Raw genomic sequence first — 14,937 nt, 5'->3', positions numbered from 1 at the left:
TACTGAAGGTAATGGCATACTGGGACCAGCTTCCTGAAATCCCAGGTGCTAGCAGAACGGCTTCTTATAGGCAGAAAGGAAGTTGAACCTGTAATCTAACGAAGGCTACATGACATCCTGCAGGTAGAGGCCTGTGGGGGTTATGGTCAGAGAAGGAGAAGCCCTACCGGTAAAGGGAGTCCTCCTTTTGTGTCGAGCCTACAAGGCTATCCATGCAATGGTAGACTTCAGCCTTTAATTAGCAGGGTTTTTCCTGCATCTCTCCCTCATTTATTTTCTAATGGTGAGGTATAACCGTACCCCTCAGCCTATGTGCTGGGGATGGCTCAGTATTGAACCAGAATCTGATTAGCAGTGGCGCTTGCAATGTGACTTATCTGCAGCTTTAAACGTTGGACAGAGCGGGGTGTAAGCATCCAAGTAAAACATAGCACAGTGTCGTAATGGGGTAATGAGGGGTGGGGCCAAGGAGACGACGGATTATTGAACCAATTTAATTGCTCGGTGGATTGAAATCTCCACAGCAAGTCAGAACAGTTTTTTTTTCCGGAGGGTATAAACATTGGTCCTTCTAAAGCCGGTCCCGCTGTCGGTCACACTGTCGGTCACGCTGGTGAAGGCAGAGAGGCACCAACAGTCTCAGAGGGAGCACAACCACGTGAACAGGGGACAGGGACTTGTTTGAAGAGACTGGATGCTTTGTCCACTCGTGTCCCAGGAACATCCACACTAGGGTGGGTGCCCATGGCTGCTTCCAGAGCTGGGTCACAGGTAGTCATCGTTGTCTCCCACTGGTCCCACTTCAGGACCTGTTAGGCACTGAGCAGTAGCTCTCTGTTGGAGCCCAGAGCTTATGACCTGTGGTATGCGTGACATACAAACTCCTGTGTGTCTCTCTTGCCTGGTCCTGGGATCCAGCCTGGCCTGGCCAGCCACAGAACCTTATCTCTCATGCCGCAAAACCAGACTCTTTTTCTTCACAGAGGTGGATGGAGAAACCCTCAGTCCAGCAAGGGCCAGAAGAGTCTTCAAAACAGAAACAGCAGCAGATGTGTGGTGGCCCAGAGCCGAGCACATTCTCTCTCCACACGATGACAACCAGATCCAAGTGAGGCCAAGGCTGAGGCCAGATGCCACCCCCCAACCCCAGGGTAGAGGAGTACGGGTGACCCGACTTCAGGTTTCAGGTGCTGGTGATGACAATAAGCTCTGGTGGTTTTCTGGCCCTTATATCACCGCTTTCCCCACATAGAGACAACACCTGGTCCTTGAAGCATCTTGAGGAAGCAAAGGCAGTTTCTGCAGGTGAGTGTCTTGTGTGACCTATGCTGGCAGGGGTAAAATGGGTGAGGATGGCGCTGTAAAACCTCCAGATGAACTTTTATCCTCAGAGAGCTAGTCATGCCAGCTACAGCTTCACACCCAGGTCCATCTGACCACTTCTCTGGGAAGTTTGGCCCCTCTGTCTAGTTCTGGTGGCTATAAAATTCATTTGTAAATGTTTGATCATCTCCACACTTTTGCTAATATATACCGTATGCTCTGTTCTGCAGCTGTTGGGTGGAGCATTCTGCAATCCTGGTAGACCAGTTGGCACATAGAATTGCTCAAACCTGCTCTTTGCTTGGGGAGTCTTCTGCCTCACATGGACCTGTTATTGGGGTTGGGAGGGAAGGGCACAGTACTGAAATGTCAAGTTGTGGGCTTGTCTACCAGCACATAAACATTTAGGATTCTAAGCCAGGGGGTGGTGACACCCCTCTTTAATCCAGCGCCTGAGAGGCAGAGACAGAGGCAGGTGGATCTTCGGGAGTTCAAGGCTAGCCTGTTCTGTTCTACACAGCAAGTTCCAGGGAAGCCAGGGCTAGACAGAGAAACCCTGTCTTGGAAAAAAAGAAACCATACAAAAAACAACAATAAAAAAACAAACATAAACCAACAACAACATCAACCAAAAAAAAACCCCCAACGAAACCATTTAGGATTCTGATGGGCTCTTGATGCACTGGCCCTCTTGGTCCAGGCACCTCTGCAATGTGTTTGTTCTCGAGTCCACCTTGTATGTACGTTGTTCTGTTTTGTTTGTCGTTGGGTTTTTTCCCCTATGCTATCATCTTAGGCTCTCCTAGGCTGGCCTGGAACTCCCTATGTAGCTGCGATGACTTTAACTTTCTGAGCCCCCTGCCTCTGCCTCCCAAGTGCTGGGATTACAAACGTTTGTGCTTATGTCTGGTCTATGCTGTGCTAGGCTTTGACTTTGGGCTTCCTGCCATGAGCATTATCAGCTGAGCCACATACGCTTTCCCAAGCCTGCTTTGACATTTGTAGGCGGTGACAGCTTTCCTGTGACTAGGAGAAGGGGCATCTGCCTCCTGCTTTGTATTTGAAGTGTTTTCTTGTGAGCAGTATGAAGTTGGGTGTTGCCCTCTTTTTAATCTAGTCTCTGACTTCTGAGAGGCTTATCCTATTTACGAGCATTGGGGTTGGCCTCAGAATCAGGTTCAGGTTATTCACCTTGATGTCCATTTTTTGTTTCTTCTATCTTTTATTTTCTTTTTTCACTTTATCTGCCTCCGTCTGGGTTATTTTTTTATTTGGTTTGTTGATACAGGCTCTCACTGGGCAACCCAGCCTGGCTTGAAACTATGGGGCCCAGGCTGACCTCTCACTCATAACAGCCTTTCTACCTCCCCGCTGGGGTGCTGAGGTTGTACGCGTGCACCACCCCTCAGCCTGGAGCACTGAGATTATGTGTGTGCACCCCTTAGATAGTCTTTAATGATCTCTTCCTCAGCGTTGAGCTAGGGTGAGCCATACCCACATCACAGCGGGTGCCTTAGGGCTGATAGCGTGCAGGCCACAGGCGATTTCTACTTCAGCTTTATACTGATGTGGCATACTGATATATATGGTATACTGATATGTTTATTCAGTGCGTTAAAGTGTGCTTCCGTGGTGGGAACTGAAGAAAGGGCTCCGTGGTTGCTGTTCTAACAGAGGAGGGAGGTTTAGTTCCCAGCACACATGGTGGCTTACAACTGCTCTCCTCTGGATCTGTGGGTGCTAGGCACTTACATGGTATATATACACATGCATGCATGCATAATTATACACATACATATACACACACCTACATATACACATGTGTGCATACATACACACATGCATACACATACATACATACATACATACACACATACATACATACACACATACACATACATACACACAAGTGTGTATACATATGTATACACATACATATACACACACGTGCACACATGTGTACATACATGCAAACATACACACATTCATGCATACATGCATACACATACATACACATAATACATACATACACACATATATACACATCCATACATGCAAACATACATACACATACATACATACAATATATACACATACATACAATACATATACACAAGCATACATACAAACATACATATACATACATACAATACATACATACACACACACATACATACATACATACATACATACATACATACATACATACAGGCAAACACTCATGCACATAAAATAAAAAATAAACACAGGGCTGGAGAGAAAGCTCAGTGGTTTAGTGTACACATTGCTCTTCCAGAGGGCAAGAGTTTAATTCCCAGCACCTACACTGAGTGGCTCACAACCATCTATAACCAGTCCTAGAGGACTGGACTCCTCTGGCCTCCATGAACACCTGCACACCTGTGTACATATTCACACAACAGGCACACGCATACACATAACTCAAAATAATAAAATAAAAGTCAACCTTCAAAATGTTAAGCCCATCCTTCATTGACATATTTTTGACAAACGATTCTCTTTTACTAGTTTTAGATTAGACCCAGGCCTAGAGTGAGGCTGTACCGAGTTCTCAGCCACTGTTTTTGACACTCCTGATTTCTCTGGGAAGATCGTATTTCTGGTTAACAATACTTCCATGTCCCTCACCTGACATGAACATCTACCAGTAACAGAAAACAAAATAAAAACACTTGTGTGTCCAAGAGCATCTTCATTCTACTTTTTGTTCCTTAAAGACTCCTTACTGGACAAAGTATTTATTTAGAAATAGGGTCTTGGGGGTTGGGGATTTAGCTCAGTGGTAGAGCGCTTGCCTAGCAAGCGCAAGGCCCTGGGTTCGGTCCCCAGCTCCAAAAAAAAGAAAAAAAAAAAGTGGAAATAGGGTCTTACTTTACAGCTCTGGCTGGCCTAGAACTCACTGTGTAGATCAAGCTGGCCTTCAACTCACAGAAATCTGCCTGCTTCTGCTTCCTGAGTGCTAGGATTAAAAGCATGGACACCATGCCTGGGTCTGGGTAGATTTTTTTTATAGGTTAGTGTGTGTGTGGTGTGTGTGTGTCTGTATGTGTGTCTCTGTGTGTGTGTGTGGTGTGTGTGTGGCGTGTGTCTCTGTGTGGTGTGTCTTGTATATGTGGTGTGTGTGTGTGTGTGTATGTGGTATGTGGTATGTGGTGTGTGTGTGTGTGGTATGTGGTGTGTGTGTGTGGTATGTGTGGTGTGTGTGTAGTATGTGGTGTGTGTGTGTGGTATGTGTGGTGTGTGTGTAGTATGTGGTGTGTGTATGGTGTGTGTGTGTTGTGTGTGTGTGTTGTGTGTGTGTGTATATGTGGTATGTGGTGTGTGTGTGTGTGGTATGTGGTGTGTGGTATGTGGTGTGTGTGTGTGTGGTATGTGTAGTGTGTGTGTAGTATGTGTTGTGTGTGTGTGTTGTGTGTGTGTTGTGTGTGTGTGGTGTGTGTATGGTGTGTGTGTTGTATGTGTGTTGTGTGTGTGTTGTGTGTGTGTGGTGTATGGTGTGTGTGTGTGTGGTGTGTGTGGTGTGTGATGTGTGGTGTGTGTGTATGTGTGTGTGATGTGTGTGTGGTGTGTGTGTGTGATGTATGTGGTGTGTGTGTGTGATGTATGTGGTGTGTGTGGTGTGTGTGTGTGGTGTGTGTGTGGTGTGTGTGTGTGATGTATGTGGTGTGTGTGTGGTGTGTGGTGTGTGGTGTGTGTGTGTGATGTGTGTGGTGTTTGTGATGTATGTGGTGTGTGTGTGGTGTGTGGTGTGTGATGTATGTGGTGTGTGTGTGTGTGTGTGATGTATGTGGTGTGTGTGGTGTGTGTGTGTGGTGTGTGTGTGGTGTGTGTGTGTGATGTATGTGGTGTGTGTGTGGTGTGTGGTGTGTGTGTGTGATGTGTGTGTGTGGTGTGTGAGTGGTGTGTGTGTGGTGTGTGGTGTGTGGTGTGTGTGTGTGATGTGTGGTGTGTGTGTATGTGTGTGTGATGTGTGTGTGTGGTGTGTGTGTGGTGTGTGTGTGTGTGGTGTGTGTGTGTGATGTATGTGGTGTGTGTGTGTGTGTGTGTGTGTGTGATGTATATGGTGTGTGTGTGGTGTGTGGTGTGTGGTGTGTGTGTGTGATGTATGTGGTGTGTGTGTGTGTGTGTGTGATGTATGTGGTGTGCGTGTGTGTGTGTGTGTGTGTGTGTGTGTGTGTGTGTGTGTGTGTACTGCAGTGCTGGGGTTGAACCCCAGGCTTCCTACATCCTCGCCTGCTACCGAGCAGTCTGATTCCCAGGAAGCACACCCGCCACCCCTAGTGTCTTCTTACTTACTTTGCTCCACGTGCAAGGAGCCCATTCTGCCGTTCCTCTTTTCATTTGCAGGCACCGTGTCCATTTGCTTGGCTGCTTTTCTGTTTCTCAAGCAAGTTTGTAGTGACACTCCCTAGTTTCACGCTCATGTGCTGGGGTTTAAGCGTCTTTGATCTTGGGTTATCACTGTCTGCCGTTTTGGAAAACTCCCAGGTCTTACTTTTACACTCGATGCTGTGATTTCTTTCTTCGGCAATGTCGTCTAATCAATTCGGTCTTCATTTGAAGGGTATGAAACGTTCAGCTTTGGAAATTCTATTCATATCTCTTCTTACGTCTTTCATAGTTGTGTTAACCTTTGTGGTTGATTTATTTTATGTATATGGGTATTGTGCCTACATGTGTAGTCCTAGAATCTAGCCCAAGTCTTCTAGAAGAGCATGTGGTGCTCTTAACCACTGAGCCATCCCCCCAGCAGAGGACTTATCCTTTTAAACACATGAAGACAGCTATGAAAACTTCTTCTGTTTGAAAATTTTACATGTATTTATTGACCGAGGGACAGCATGACAAGGCATGCATGGGGAGGTTGGATGACAACTATCAGGAATTGGTCTTCTCTCTCCACCATGTGGGTCCTCGGGATTAAACCCGGACCGTCAGGCTTGGTAGCAAGCTTCTCTCTCTGTGGCATCGTCTTACTTGTAGCACCCGTCTCTGTGCAGATTTTAGCTGATGACTTCCTACCTGTTGCTCTGCTTACTGCTGCCTGTTCTGAACTTTACCTCAGTATGAGATATTTTTGTTTCTATTCACGCGATTGTTTAAAAACAGGATTTTATTAGTTCTTTGAGAATTTCAAACCATATTTTGGATCATATTCAACCCCCTAAATTACTCAGATGCACCCCAACCCTAACACCCAACTTCACCCTCACATTCTCCATGTTCCCTCTTTCTCCCTCCAAACCATGGAGTCTAATTTGTGTTTCCAAATACTCCTGGGTGTGGAGCCTGCCATGGAAGTGGAAGGGTCACACCCTTAAAGAAAACCGGTTCTTTCTTTCCCAAGAGTTATCAAATGCCCTCAGCTCCTGAGCCAGTGGTCGGACTTCCTGTCCCTCACCACACTAGGATTTGATCCAGCCTGAGTTTGCATAGATCTTGTGCATGTTAGGTCAATTGTTGGGAGTTCATTTGTGCAGCTACCTTGTACCAGGAAACACTGATTCCCTGTGGTTATGAGCTACCCCTGGCTCTTCTTCCATGAAGATCTCTGAGCCTTGAGGAGAGGACTGGGATACAGCTGTTCCGTTTAGAGCCAAGGTCTCCAGTCTCTATAAACAGTTTTTTCCCTCTTTTGTTTCTCTGTGTAGCCCTGGCTGCCCTGGAGCTCATTCTATAGACCAGACTGGCCTTGAATAAGCACCACACCCAGGTCTCTATACACATTCCTAAGCCTTGTCTCAACTGCAGGTACTGGGCTTAATCTGATCCTTTCAAGTTTTACTTCTGTAACTAGCCAGTTCGATCCTGATCACTACTAAGGCTGATGAAACTTCTCAAAAGAGGCAAGATGATCTGTCTGTGTGCTGTCCAGTGATCTATAGGTCACGAGGCACAGAACCCACAGCCCCTTTCTGGATGCACTTTACCTGCGCAGATCCAGTCACTTCTCACCTGAACACCAAGAGATGCTGGTCACTAGAAGCAGAGAGCCTTGGGGTTCTCTTCGTGGTTCCCTCACCATTCTGTGGACCCTAGCGCCCATCTTCCCAGACTCAGCTCTGTCTGCTCTACGGGGGGTCTGTCAGGCTCTACCTCAGTTTGCTGTCCCTGAACTGTACCTCTCTTGGGATATTGCCATTGTTTCTGTCTGCGAGCACTGTGCTGGGCTGCTGATATCAAGTGTCTCAAAAATGTTCCTTCGTGTATGAGAAAGTTATGCAAATGTCTGTATAAAACATAATTTCAGATATGACCACCATCTAGTTCCTCTTGCCCTTTCTTGGTGAGGTGTGAAAAATATCCTTTAACTATTTTTAATTAAAAGGCCTTCTCCATGAAACCCACCAAAGCGGGATAGATTACAGGGATAAGCAGAGAGGGAGCTGCGTGAACAGGGAGTCTGGCCTCAGCAGTGCCCTGCCCCTGCTTGGTACCAGACAGAGGGCATCCTTCCCCTCTGGCCTCCGTGTCTCCTGTGAGAGCCAGAGCTGTCACTGAGTGCCTTGTGTTTGTTCTGCTCCTGTGTACAACTGTGAGTCCCATCTCAGAACCTCAGCTTAGGAGGCCGGAGGTCCCCTCCAGCACTGCCTCAAGCTCTGGTGTCACAGGCCAGCTGTGAACCTTTCCTGACTGCCTGTATACACTCTGTTTGTCTGGACCTCTTGTAGGAAAGGCCCCTGAGCACCTGCCACCACTTCCCTGGGGGCCAACCAAGGTCTTCTTTCTCTCTCAGAACCGGTGCAGCAGGGCACACCCTCCTCCCTGCTGGTTCCAGCCAAGTTCCACCCTTCAGACAGACCTACTTACCAGGTACAAAGAACGGGCACAGCTTTGGTGATGGGCAGTGGGTCCCCACTGGTCCTGGTCTTGGGAGGGCCACCCTGCCATCCCATCGGCCGTCTTTGCAGCTGGCAGCCACTCCGCTTGTTCTTCCCACACTGGGTGACTGCTGAGGGTCTACATGACCACAGGGTACGTTGGGTGGGGTTACACATAGACCAGACTGCCTTGCTAAAACTCTGCAGAGTATACACAAGGGTCTTGCCTAGCTTGGGGTGGGCGTGTGGCCAAGTGATGAGGACCCTGCCTGTCCTCTGGGAGCTAACAGTCGGGAAGGGGTGCCTTGCCAAGAAGGGAGCATGGTGAGGGGATAAGCTAGTGGGCATTCAGGGGGACTTCTTGGAGTCAGTGGTATCTTCTTGAGAGCTGGGATCTGTTCCCGGCTCTTGAGAGGTCCCAGCAGTGACAAGACTAGGTTAGTGTACCTCTCTGCAGTGGAACGGAGCGAGGCCAGAGCCACAAACAGAAGGGCCCAGAGACTTCCACCGCTTCAATGTTGCAATGCTGGAACAGAGTCTGAGAGACGAAGAGCTTCGCGCACAGTACCAGACTGCCGTGCTGCGACTGCGTGAGCTGGCCCTGGAGGAAAAGGCCCGTGCTGAGCTGGCCTACCTGGAGCACCAGAGAGGGTGAGCTCAGCTTGTGGCTGGCTCTGCTCCACCCCTGTCAGTGTGTTTCCTGCCGCCACCCACCCACCCCACCCTGCAAGACAGCTGTAATGATCCAGGCGTGATAGGCATTTGTGGAAATTTAGGTAAAATAGTAAAGTGTCCCCAAAAATGAAAAGCAGTCATCTTCCCCCTCTGTGTGATGTTGTTCCTCTCTATGCGATGCTTGTAGCATTTCTAGGATTTCTCAGAGTGTTGATGGGGACTCAGGCCTCACTCACGTCACCACATGCTTCTTAACACATGGGTCGTGCATCCCCTTGACCTGTCCTCAGTCATACCTTTAGCAAGCACCCAACTTTTCACCATTACGAACATTGAGGGCCTGTCTCAGGAGGATTTCTTAGACATGGTATTTCCTGCATGTGAGAGGCATCCAAAAGTCTCTTGGCCTTGTTAGGGCCAGCCTCCGAGGGCTGCTCCATTCAGAGTCCGGCCATGACATGCTGAGGGCGACCGTGGAGAACCCCTTGCCTGCATGTGGTCTCCACATGGGAGACTACGTCATCTTAGGCCTTAGTCCCTTAGACCGTGAGACAATCATTAACATGGTGGGAGGGAAGACTGACAGCCCAAGCTGGGGCCCCCAGACTCTGGTGTCTCCTCCATGGGGGATCGTCTAGGTAGCCCTGGCTGCCAGGGTTGTCCCAGTCCTGGTTTATGATTCTCCTTCTGTATCTGAACAGACCATCATGGCTGCCTGTGGCTTTTTCCCTCTCCTAGGTGCCTGGGCAATATGGGACGTGAAGTAGCATGGGCCACTCTGTGTGCAAAGCAGCAACGAATCTTCAGCAGACTTGAGAAGGAACGGGTAGGCGTGGGCAAGGAGTGGTCACACAGAAGTGGCCCTTCAGCCCTCCCAGTGGAGGGCCCAGAGTAACCCTGGCCCACAGAACATCCTTGAGTTCTTTCTTGCTCCTCCAATGTTACTTAGAACCATATGGTGTCAGGAATAGCCCATGGTCAGAGGACTTCAAATCTAGGCTGCCACATGGTCCTAGACGTCCCTGGGTCTAAACCAGGCCTAGACTCCTGCCAGCTGTGGCCTGCAACAAGTGGCCTGGCTTCTGGGGTCCTCAAGTCACCACTGAACAGCAGCAGTTATCTCTTTCCTACGTCTTGGGAGGTGTTTAGAATAAAGGTGTGTTAGAGAGGCAGGGCAGTGGCCAACATGTGGAGTGTGGGCAGGGATGAGCTGGGCCAGCTCCATTTGGGAGTACCCCAGTGCCCCTCCTGTCTCCAGCTGGGACTTCCTGACCAGAATCAGAGAAAAGCAAGAACTAAGAGGCTGAGTGGGGAGAGCCATGGAGGGGAGAGAGGCCCAGACAACACAAGAGGCAGAGGCCCCTGATGCCCCCTCCCTGCCCCTGTATCCTAACTGGGATTTTCTCCTCTGGAATTTCAGAAGGAAATCCAGTACCTAAAGAAGATGTACTTGTCCCTGCACCAAGGTAGAAAGCAGCTTCTGCAACATCAGCAGTCTATCCTCAATGTGCAGAGGTCAATGGCCCACTTGCGGCAGGAGCTCCGGGTACGAGGCCGGCTACTGAAGGTGGGCACTCTCAGCCTCTACCTGGCTCCTCTGTGTCGTGTTCGTCATCCTTATCGGCGCGGGTCTGGGGCTGGGTGATTTTGTAGAGGGAGAAGATGACCTGCTGGGGTCCCCGCAGAAGTACTGTGGGGGAAGAGTCAGACTTCCAAGCTGTGGTAGTTATTACAGACCAAGGGTAGAAGAAAGGCCATGCGGGAGGTGTCAAGCCTAGCAGAGGGAAGGGAAAGAAAGAGTCTAGCTGGAGGAGGTCCAGGGTATCACTCAGAAGGGCCAGCAGTAAGGGAGTAGCAGTGGGGAGGGACCTCGGTGTCCCCGGCAGCCCTGGGACCCACTGGTGAGGCTGGATACTCAGACAAGACATCGAGAGGCAGAGGGAGGCAGATCTCTGAGTTCAAGGCCAGCCTGGCCTATAGAGTGAGTTCCAGGACAAGCTGAGGCTACACAGAGAAACCCTGTCTTGAAAAACTAAAAAACTGGGCTGGAGAGATGGCTCAGTGGTTAAGAGCACCCGACTGCTCTTCCAGAGGTCATGAGTTCAATTCCCAGCAACCACATGGTGGCTCACAACCATCTGTAAAGAGATCTGATGCCCCCTTCTGGTGTATCTGAAGACAGCTACAGTGTACTTATATATATAATAAATAAAATAAATCTTTAAAAAAAAAAAAGAAAAACTAAAAAACAAAACAAAAAACTCCACTGTGTCAGTGGACCAGAGTTCCTCTCTGGTCTCTTTGTGCTGCTCTCACAAAGCAGAGAGCAAGAAATCATGTATGGATGAGGGCATGGTCAACCTCAGTCACTTTGTGCTCCCCCTAATTCTGTTAGCAAAGGACAGTGGTCTCACCTTAAGGATAGGGACAAAAATTGGGTGAACTGCTCTCTGTAGCATATGCCATAGGCCAGTCTTCAGGAGAGAGGACTTTGGGCTGCCTGACTAGAGTTCTCCATGCCTCTGGGTAACTTTGAGCAGAAATGCCAGCTCTGCCTTTTGTCTGCACCTTTCAGTAGGGGTACAGGCCTGATAAGGCCGGGGCAGCCTGCTCCAGCTGGTGTCCACTCCCATGGGCCTGTGCCATCCACAGTGCTGAGGCTGTCCCGAGTTGGCTACTGCCGTGTGCACCTGCCTCCTGCTTTTCTGAAGAGGGGACTGGTGGCCACACCAGGCTTGCCCTGTGCTGCTTTTACCAGAGTTGCAGCCCCAGAGTCAAGACCGCCTGGGAAGAGGTCTCCGAGGCAAGTCAGAAACTGGAGGGGCACAGGTCTGGAAGCTCCCAAAGCCACCACCCCCAGGAAATCTCTGAGAGCTCGGAAAGTGCACAGTGAGTGGGCCAGGGTTGGAGTGAGGGGCGCTGGCCCTCGCACTTGCCTTGGCAAGCCTTTCCTGTAATTGCTTTCTGCCTTTGGATCCCATTGCACTCAGCTTCTCCTGGAGAGGGCAGGGGAGGACCAGAGCGGTCCTGAGCTCAAGGTTATGGTTGGCAGGGGTGTGAGCACAAGGAGCTTCCTAGAGTGCTCCTGTGGGTATGAAATGACAGAGCACTCAACAGCCTGCCTTACGGTGGCAGGCAGCAAGTCGGTGGCCACGCCAGTCTCCGGGATTACTATAGGGTTTACTATAGGACTACTTACTATAGGGTTTTCCTATGGTCAGCAGCAGCTGGACTCTTTCTGAGGCCTGGCCGCCAAGGCCACCTGCAGCAAAAGACACCGAGGCTCCTGCCTGTGCTTGGAGGAGTTTGAGGAGTGTCCCTTGACCACAGGAAGGAGCAGCAGGACTCCTTCCATACGCACCTTCCTGGCTTCCCCATGCTGGAAACACTGTTCTACCCTGCCAAGCATGGGGTGTGGTGATCTACAGATGGTTCTCACCCTGGCCATCCCCTCTTCCTCAGGCACCTGCTGCCAGCTCTGGGGAGGCTATTACCGCCCAAGTCCTAGACATTAGTTCCTGGGCTCCCTCCCTCCACCTTAAGGGTGGGGGTGGGGACTGAATGAGCCACCTCTGAGAAGCACCTGCCTCAGGCTGACCCACAAGAGATGGGTCTTCTGGAGCTCTCTCTGGTGTCTCTCACCAGCTTTGGCAGAAATAGACCCTCTGTGGCCTCCTCTGCCCCTGTCAGCAGGGTGCAGGTCAGGCCAAGACAGCATATCTATTCCTGGCCATAAACTGATCTACAGAACTTGCTGCTTGGAAAACTTCTAGAGGTCCTCCTTTTGAACTTCTAGAGTTTTCCCAGGGTACCTAGAGGCAGGCTGGCTGCTGCTCACGTGATGGTGGGCCTGATCAGGAGCTCCTAGGTCCCCACCCATGCCCCGTAACGACTTCTCCATCTGAGGCACAGGTCCTGCTTGAGAAGCTGCTGAGTGAAGACGGACCAAGACCCTGTCTTCTGCTTGGCTACTGGTCACATCTGCCCCTGAATATAGCTCAAGGTGGCTCTGGGGATAAGGGCTGAGTGCACACCACATCTGTTCTACTGTGTCTTTCCCTCCAGCCTTTCCCATGAGCAGAAGAAAGTGACACCACCCCAGACAACTTCAGCTGCAGATGAGTACCTGAAGCAAATGGATGTCACGCCTGGGACCAGAAACCCATCCATGGACAGTGAACATGATGGCCAAGGTAGTTCAGGAGAGTGGCAGTGACCAGCCAAGAATAGACAATCCCTCAGTCAGTTGGCCGCAGCCTTCTGTAGGGGCAGTATTAAACTTGGGGTGAGACCGTCCTACATACTAGGCCACCAGGCCAGTGTGTGACCTGGGCTACCCAGGCCTCCCTGTGTATTCTAAGTTGCATCAGAGTGTTCATCGGGCTGGGCCACAGGAGGCCTGAGATGCCACAGGGAGCTGCCCAGACAGGCTCCCCTGCTGCAGAGCTAATCTGGCCTGCCACCCAGTGTAGGCCTGAGGCTGCCACAGGCAGGTCAGAACACAAACTTGTCAGAGCAGCAAGGTCTGGCCAGGTCCCGCTGTAAGAATTAGGGCTGAGCATGCCCTCCCCTGGGATGAAGGGAGTCCTTTTTCCTGGTTCAAGGCAGAAGTCCTAGGCAGGAACTTTAGTGGGGTTTACTGTGATTCCTGTCTGTTCCCACCTCCCCATGGCCTGGCAGGTTTGCTCACTGTCCCACCAGGAAGTCTCCCTCCCGCACTTCCTGTCCCCATCAGCTCATGGGCAGCTGGTGTGACTGCTCAGCCTGTGCCCCATTGTGTGCCCCCCTCCCCCAATACCCCTCCCCTCCCTGATATCAGTCTTTCCCTGTGATCAATGTCATATTCATTTCTGGTGCCTGCCACGGTAGAGTTCTGCAAACAAATATACACACTGGCTTGTCGAAAGTGACAAATCTACATTCCTTCCAAAGGCTGCAGGGCAAGGCCCTTCTAGCTCCTCTGGCTTCAGATGTCCCTAGACCTAAGGCTGTCCCGAGTCTCTGCCTCCCTGTGCCTGACTCTTCTCCTGCGTTCACTTCCGCTCTTATTCTCTCTCTTTTTAAAGTTTGGACTGGCCCAACTCTAAGAACTTGTGCAGAGATTCTTAATTATATCTGAACAGGCCCTCTTGCAAATGAGATCTCACGCCCAAGTTTTGCAGGTTATGACTTGAACAGCACAGTAGCTTGGACTCCAAGGTACCAGGCGCAGTCTGGGGGACAGAGGGTAGAGCTGGTCCCCCAGGACATCTGTGGTCAGGGATGCCGAAGAGTTTTGGGCCTGGGCGGGGGACCAGTCAGCATTATGGTCAGAGGATGAAGCAGGTGTAGAAGGAGGTGTTAGGAGCAGCCGTGGGGCCCTTGTGTCCCTCCTTACAGAGAGGATGAAGCTGCTTCAAAGCAGCAGACTGTGTGCTGCCTCTAAGTCTGGGTTCTGCCCAGGCTGGCCAGTATGAGTGACCCTAGCCACTATCTCTTTCAGGACCTGGAAAACAGCCTTGTGTCTTTCTTCCTGGTCTGTTCTACTTGAGCTCACTGGACCCTGGACATCAGAAAACCCCAACCGCCCCCGTATGTAACCCTCAGCGAGTTCCTCTCCCCAGCCCTGCCTGTTTGGGGGACCATCCCCTGTCATTCTCCCAGTCTGAAGCTTGATCTTGGTTGAGACTCTTGGATGCCCATGTTCTAGCCCCTGTGGTGTTGGTGGCCCCTGGGCACCCTAGTTCTAGAGTTCTCTCCCCAGGTAGCTCCTGTAACCTTTGGTATATCTCTCCGTCTGTCTTGTTGATGCAGGTCACCAAGAAAGATGGCAGCTCGGTCTCTCAGCCAAAGCCACAGGAGGCCAAGGAACTGCCTCCTCCAGGTAAGGCCTCTGGAGATGGTCTGTGGACCACCCCGTGTGGATCTGACCAGGAGCTTCCCCCACATCCAGCGGACCTTGTCCAAGGCTGGAGTTCAGCATTCGAGCAAGGACAGGGAGGTCCCCAGGGAAAGTCGAAGAAGACAAATACTTATAGCTCCCCCATCATGCCCGCGGACCCCTTCATGGCTAGAAGACTGGCCGACTCTGTTGCCCATGGGAGATGATTTGGCTGCT

General features: G+C 50.5%; 1 protein-coding gene across 8 annotated transcripts in view; it reads left to right on the top strand.

The window, feature by feature from the left end:
- Positions 1–14,937, top strand: part of Ccdc187 (coiled-coil domain containing 187) — a 56,711-nt gene that overhangs the window by 34,291 nt on the left and 7,483 nt on the right. For 6 of the 8 annotated variants that reach the window (XM_039106127.2, XM_039106125.2, XM_039106126.2 and 3 more), the window contains 10 exons: positions 984–1,108; positions 1,253–1,305; positions 8,081–8,157; positions 8,608–8,816; positions 9,579–9,666; positions 10,261–10,407; positions 11,599–11,729; positions 12,906–13,033; positions 14,323–14,411; positions 14,634–14,703. In XM_039106127.2, coding sequence (XP_038962055.1) covers positions 984–1,108; positions 1,253–1,305; positions 8,081–8,157; positions 8,608–8,816; positions 9,579–9,666; positions 10,261–10,407; positions 11,599–11,729; positions 12,906–13,033; positions 14,323–14,411; positions 14,634–14,703 — 1,117 coding nt within the window. The other 2 variants (XM_039106121.2, XM_063285237.1) reach the window with 2 other exon arrangements.

The sequence above is a fragment of the Rattus norvegicus genome, chromosome 3 (genome assembly GCF_036323735.1).
Source record: "Rattus norvegicus strain BN/NHsdMcwi chromosome 3, GRCr8, whole genome shotgun sequence".
NCBI classification, from domain to species: domain Eukaryota; kingdom Metazoa; phylum Chordata; class Mammalia; order Rodentia; family Muridae; genus Rattus; species Rattus norvegicus.
The sequence above is the reverse complement of the archived record's forward strand: the minus strand, read 5'-3'. Positions and strand labels throughout refer to the sequence as shown.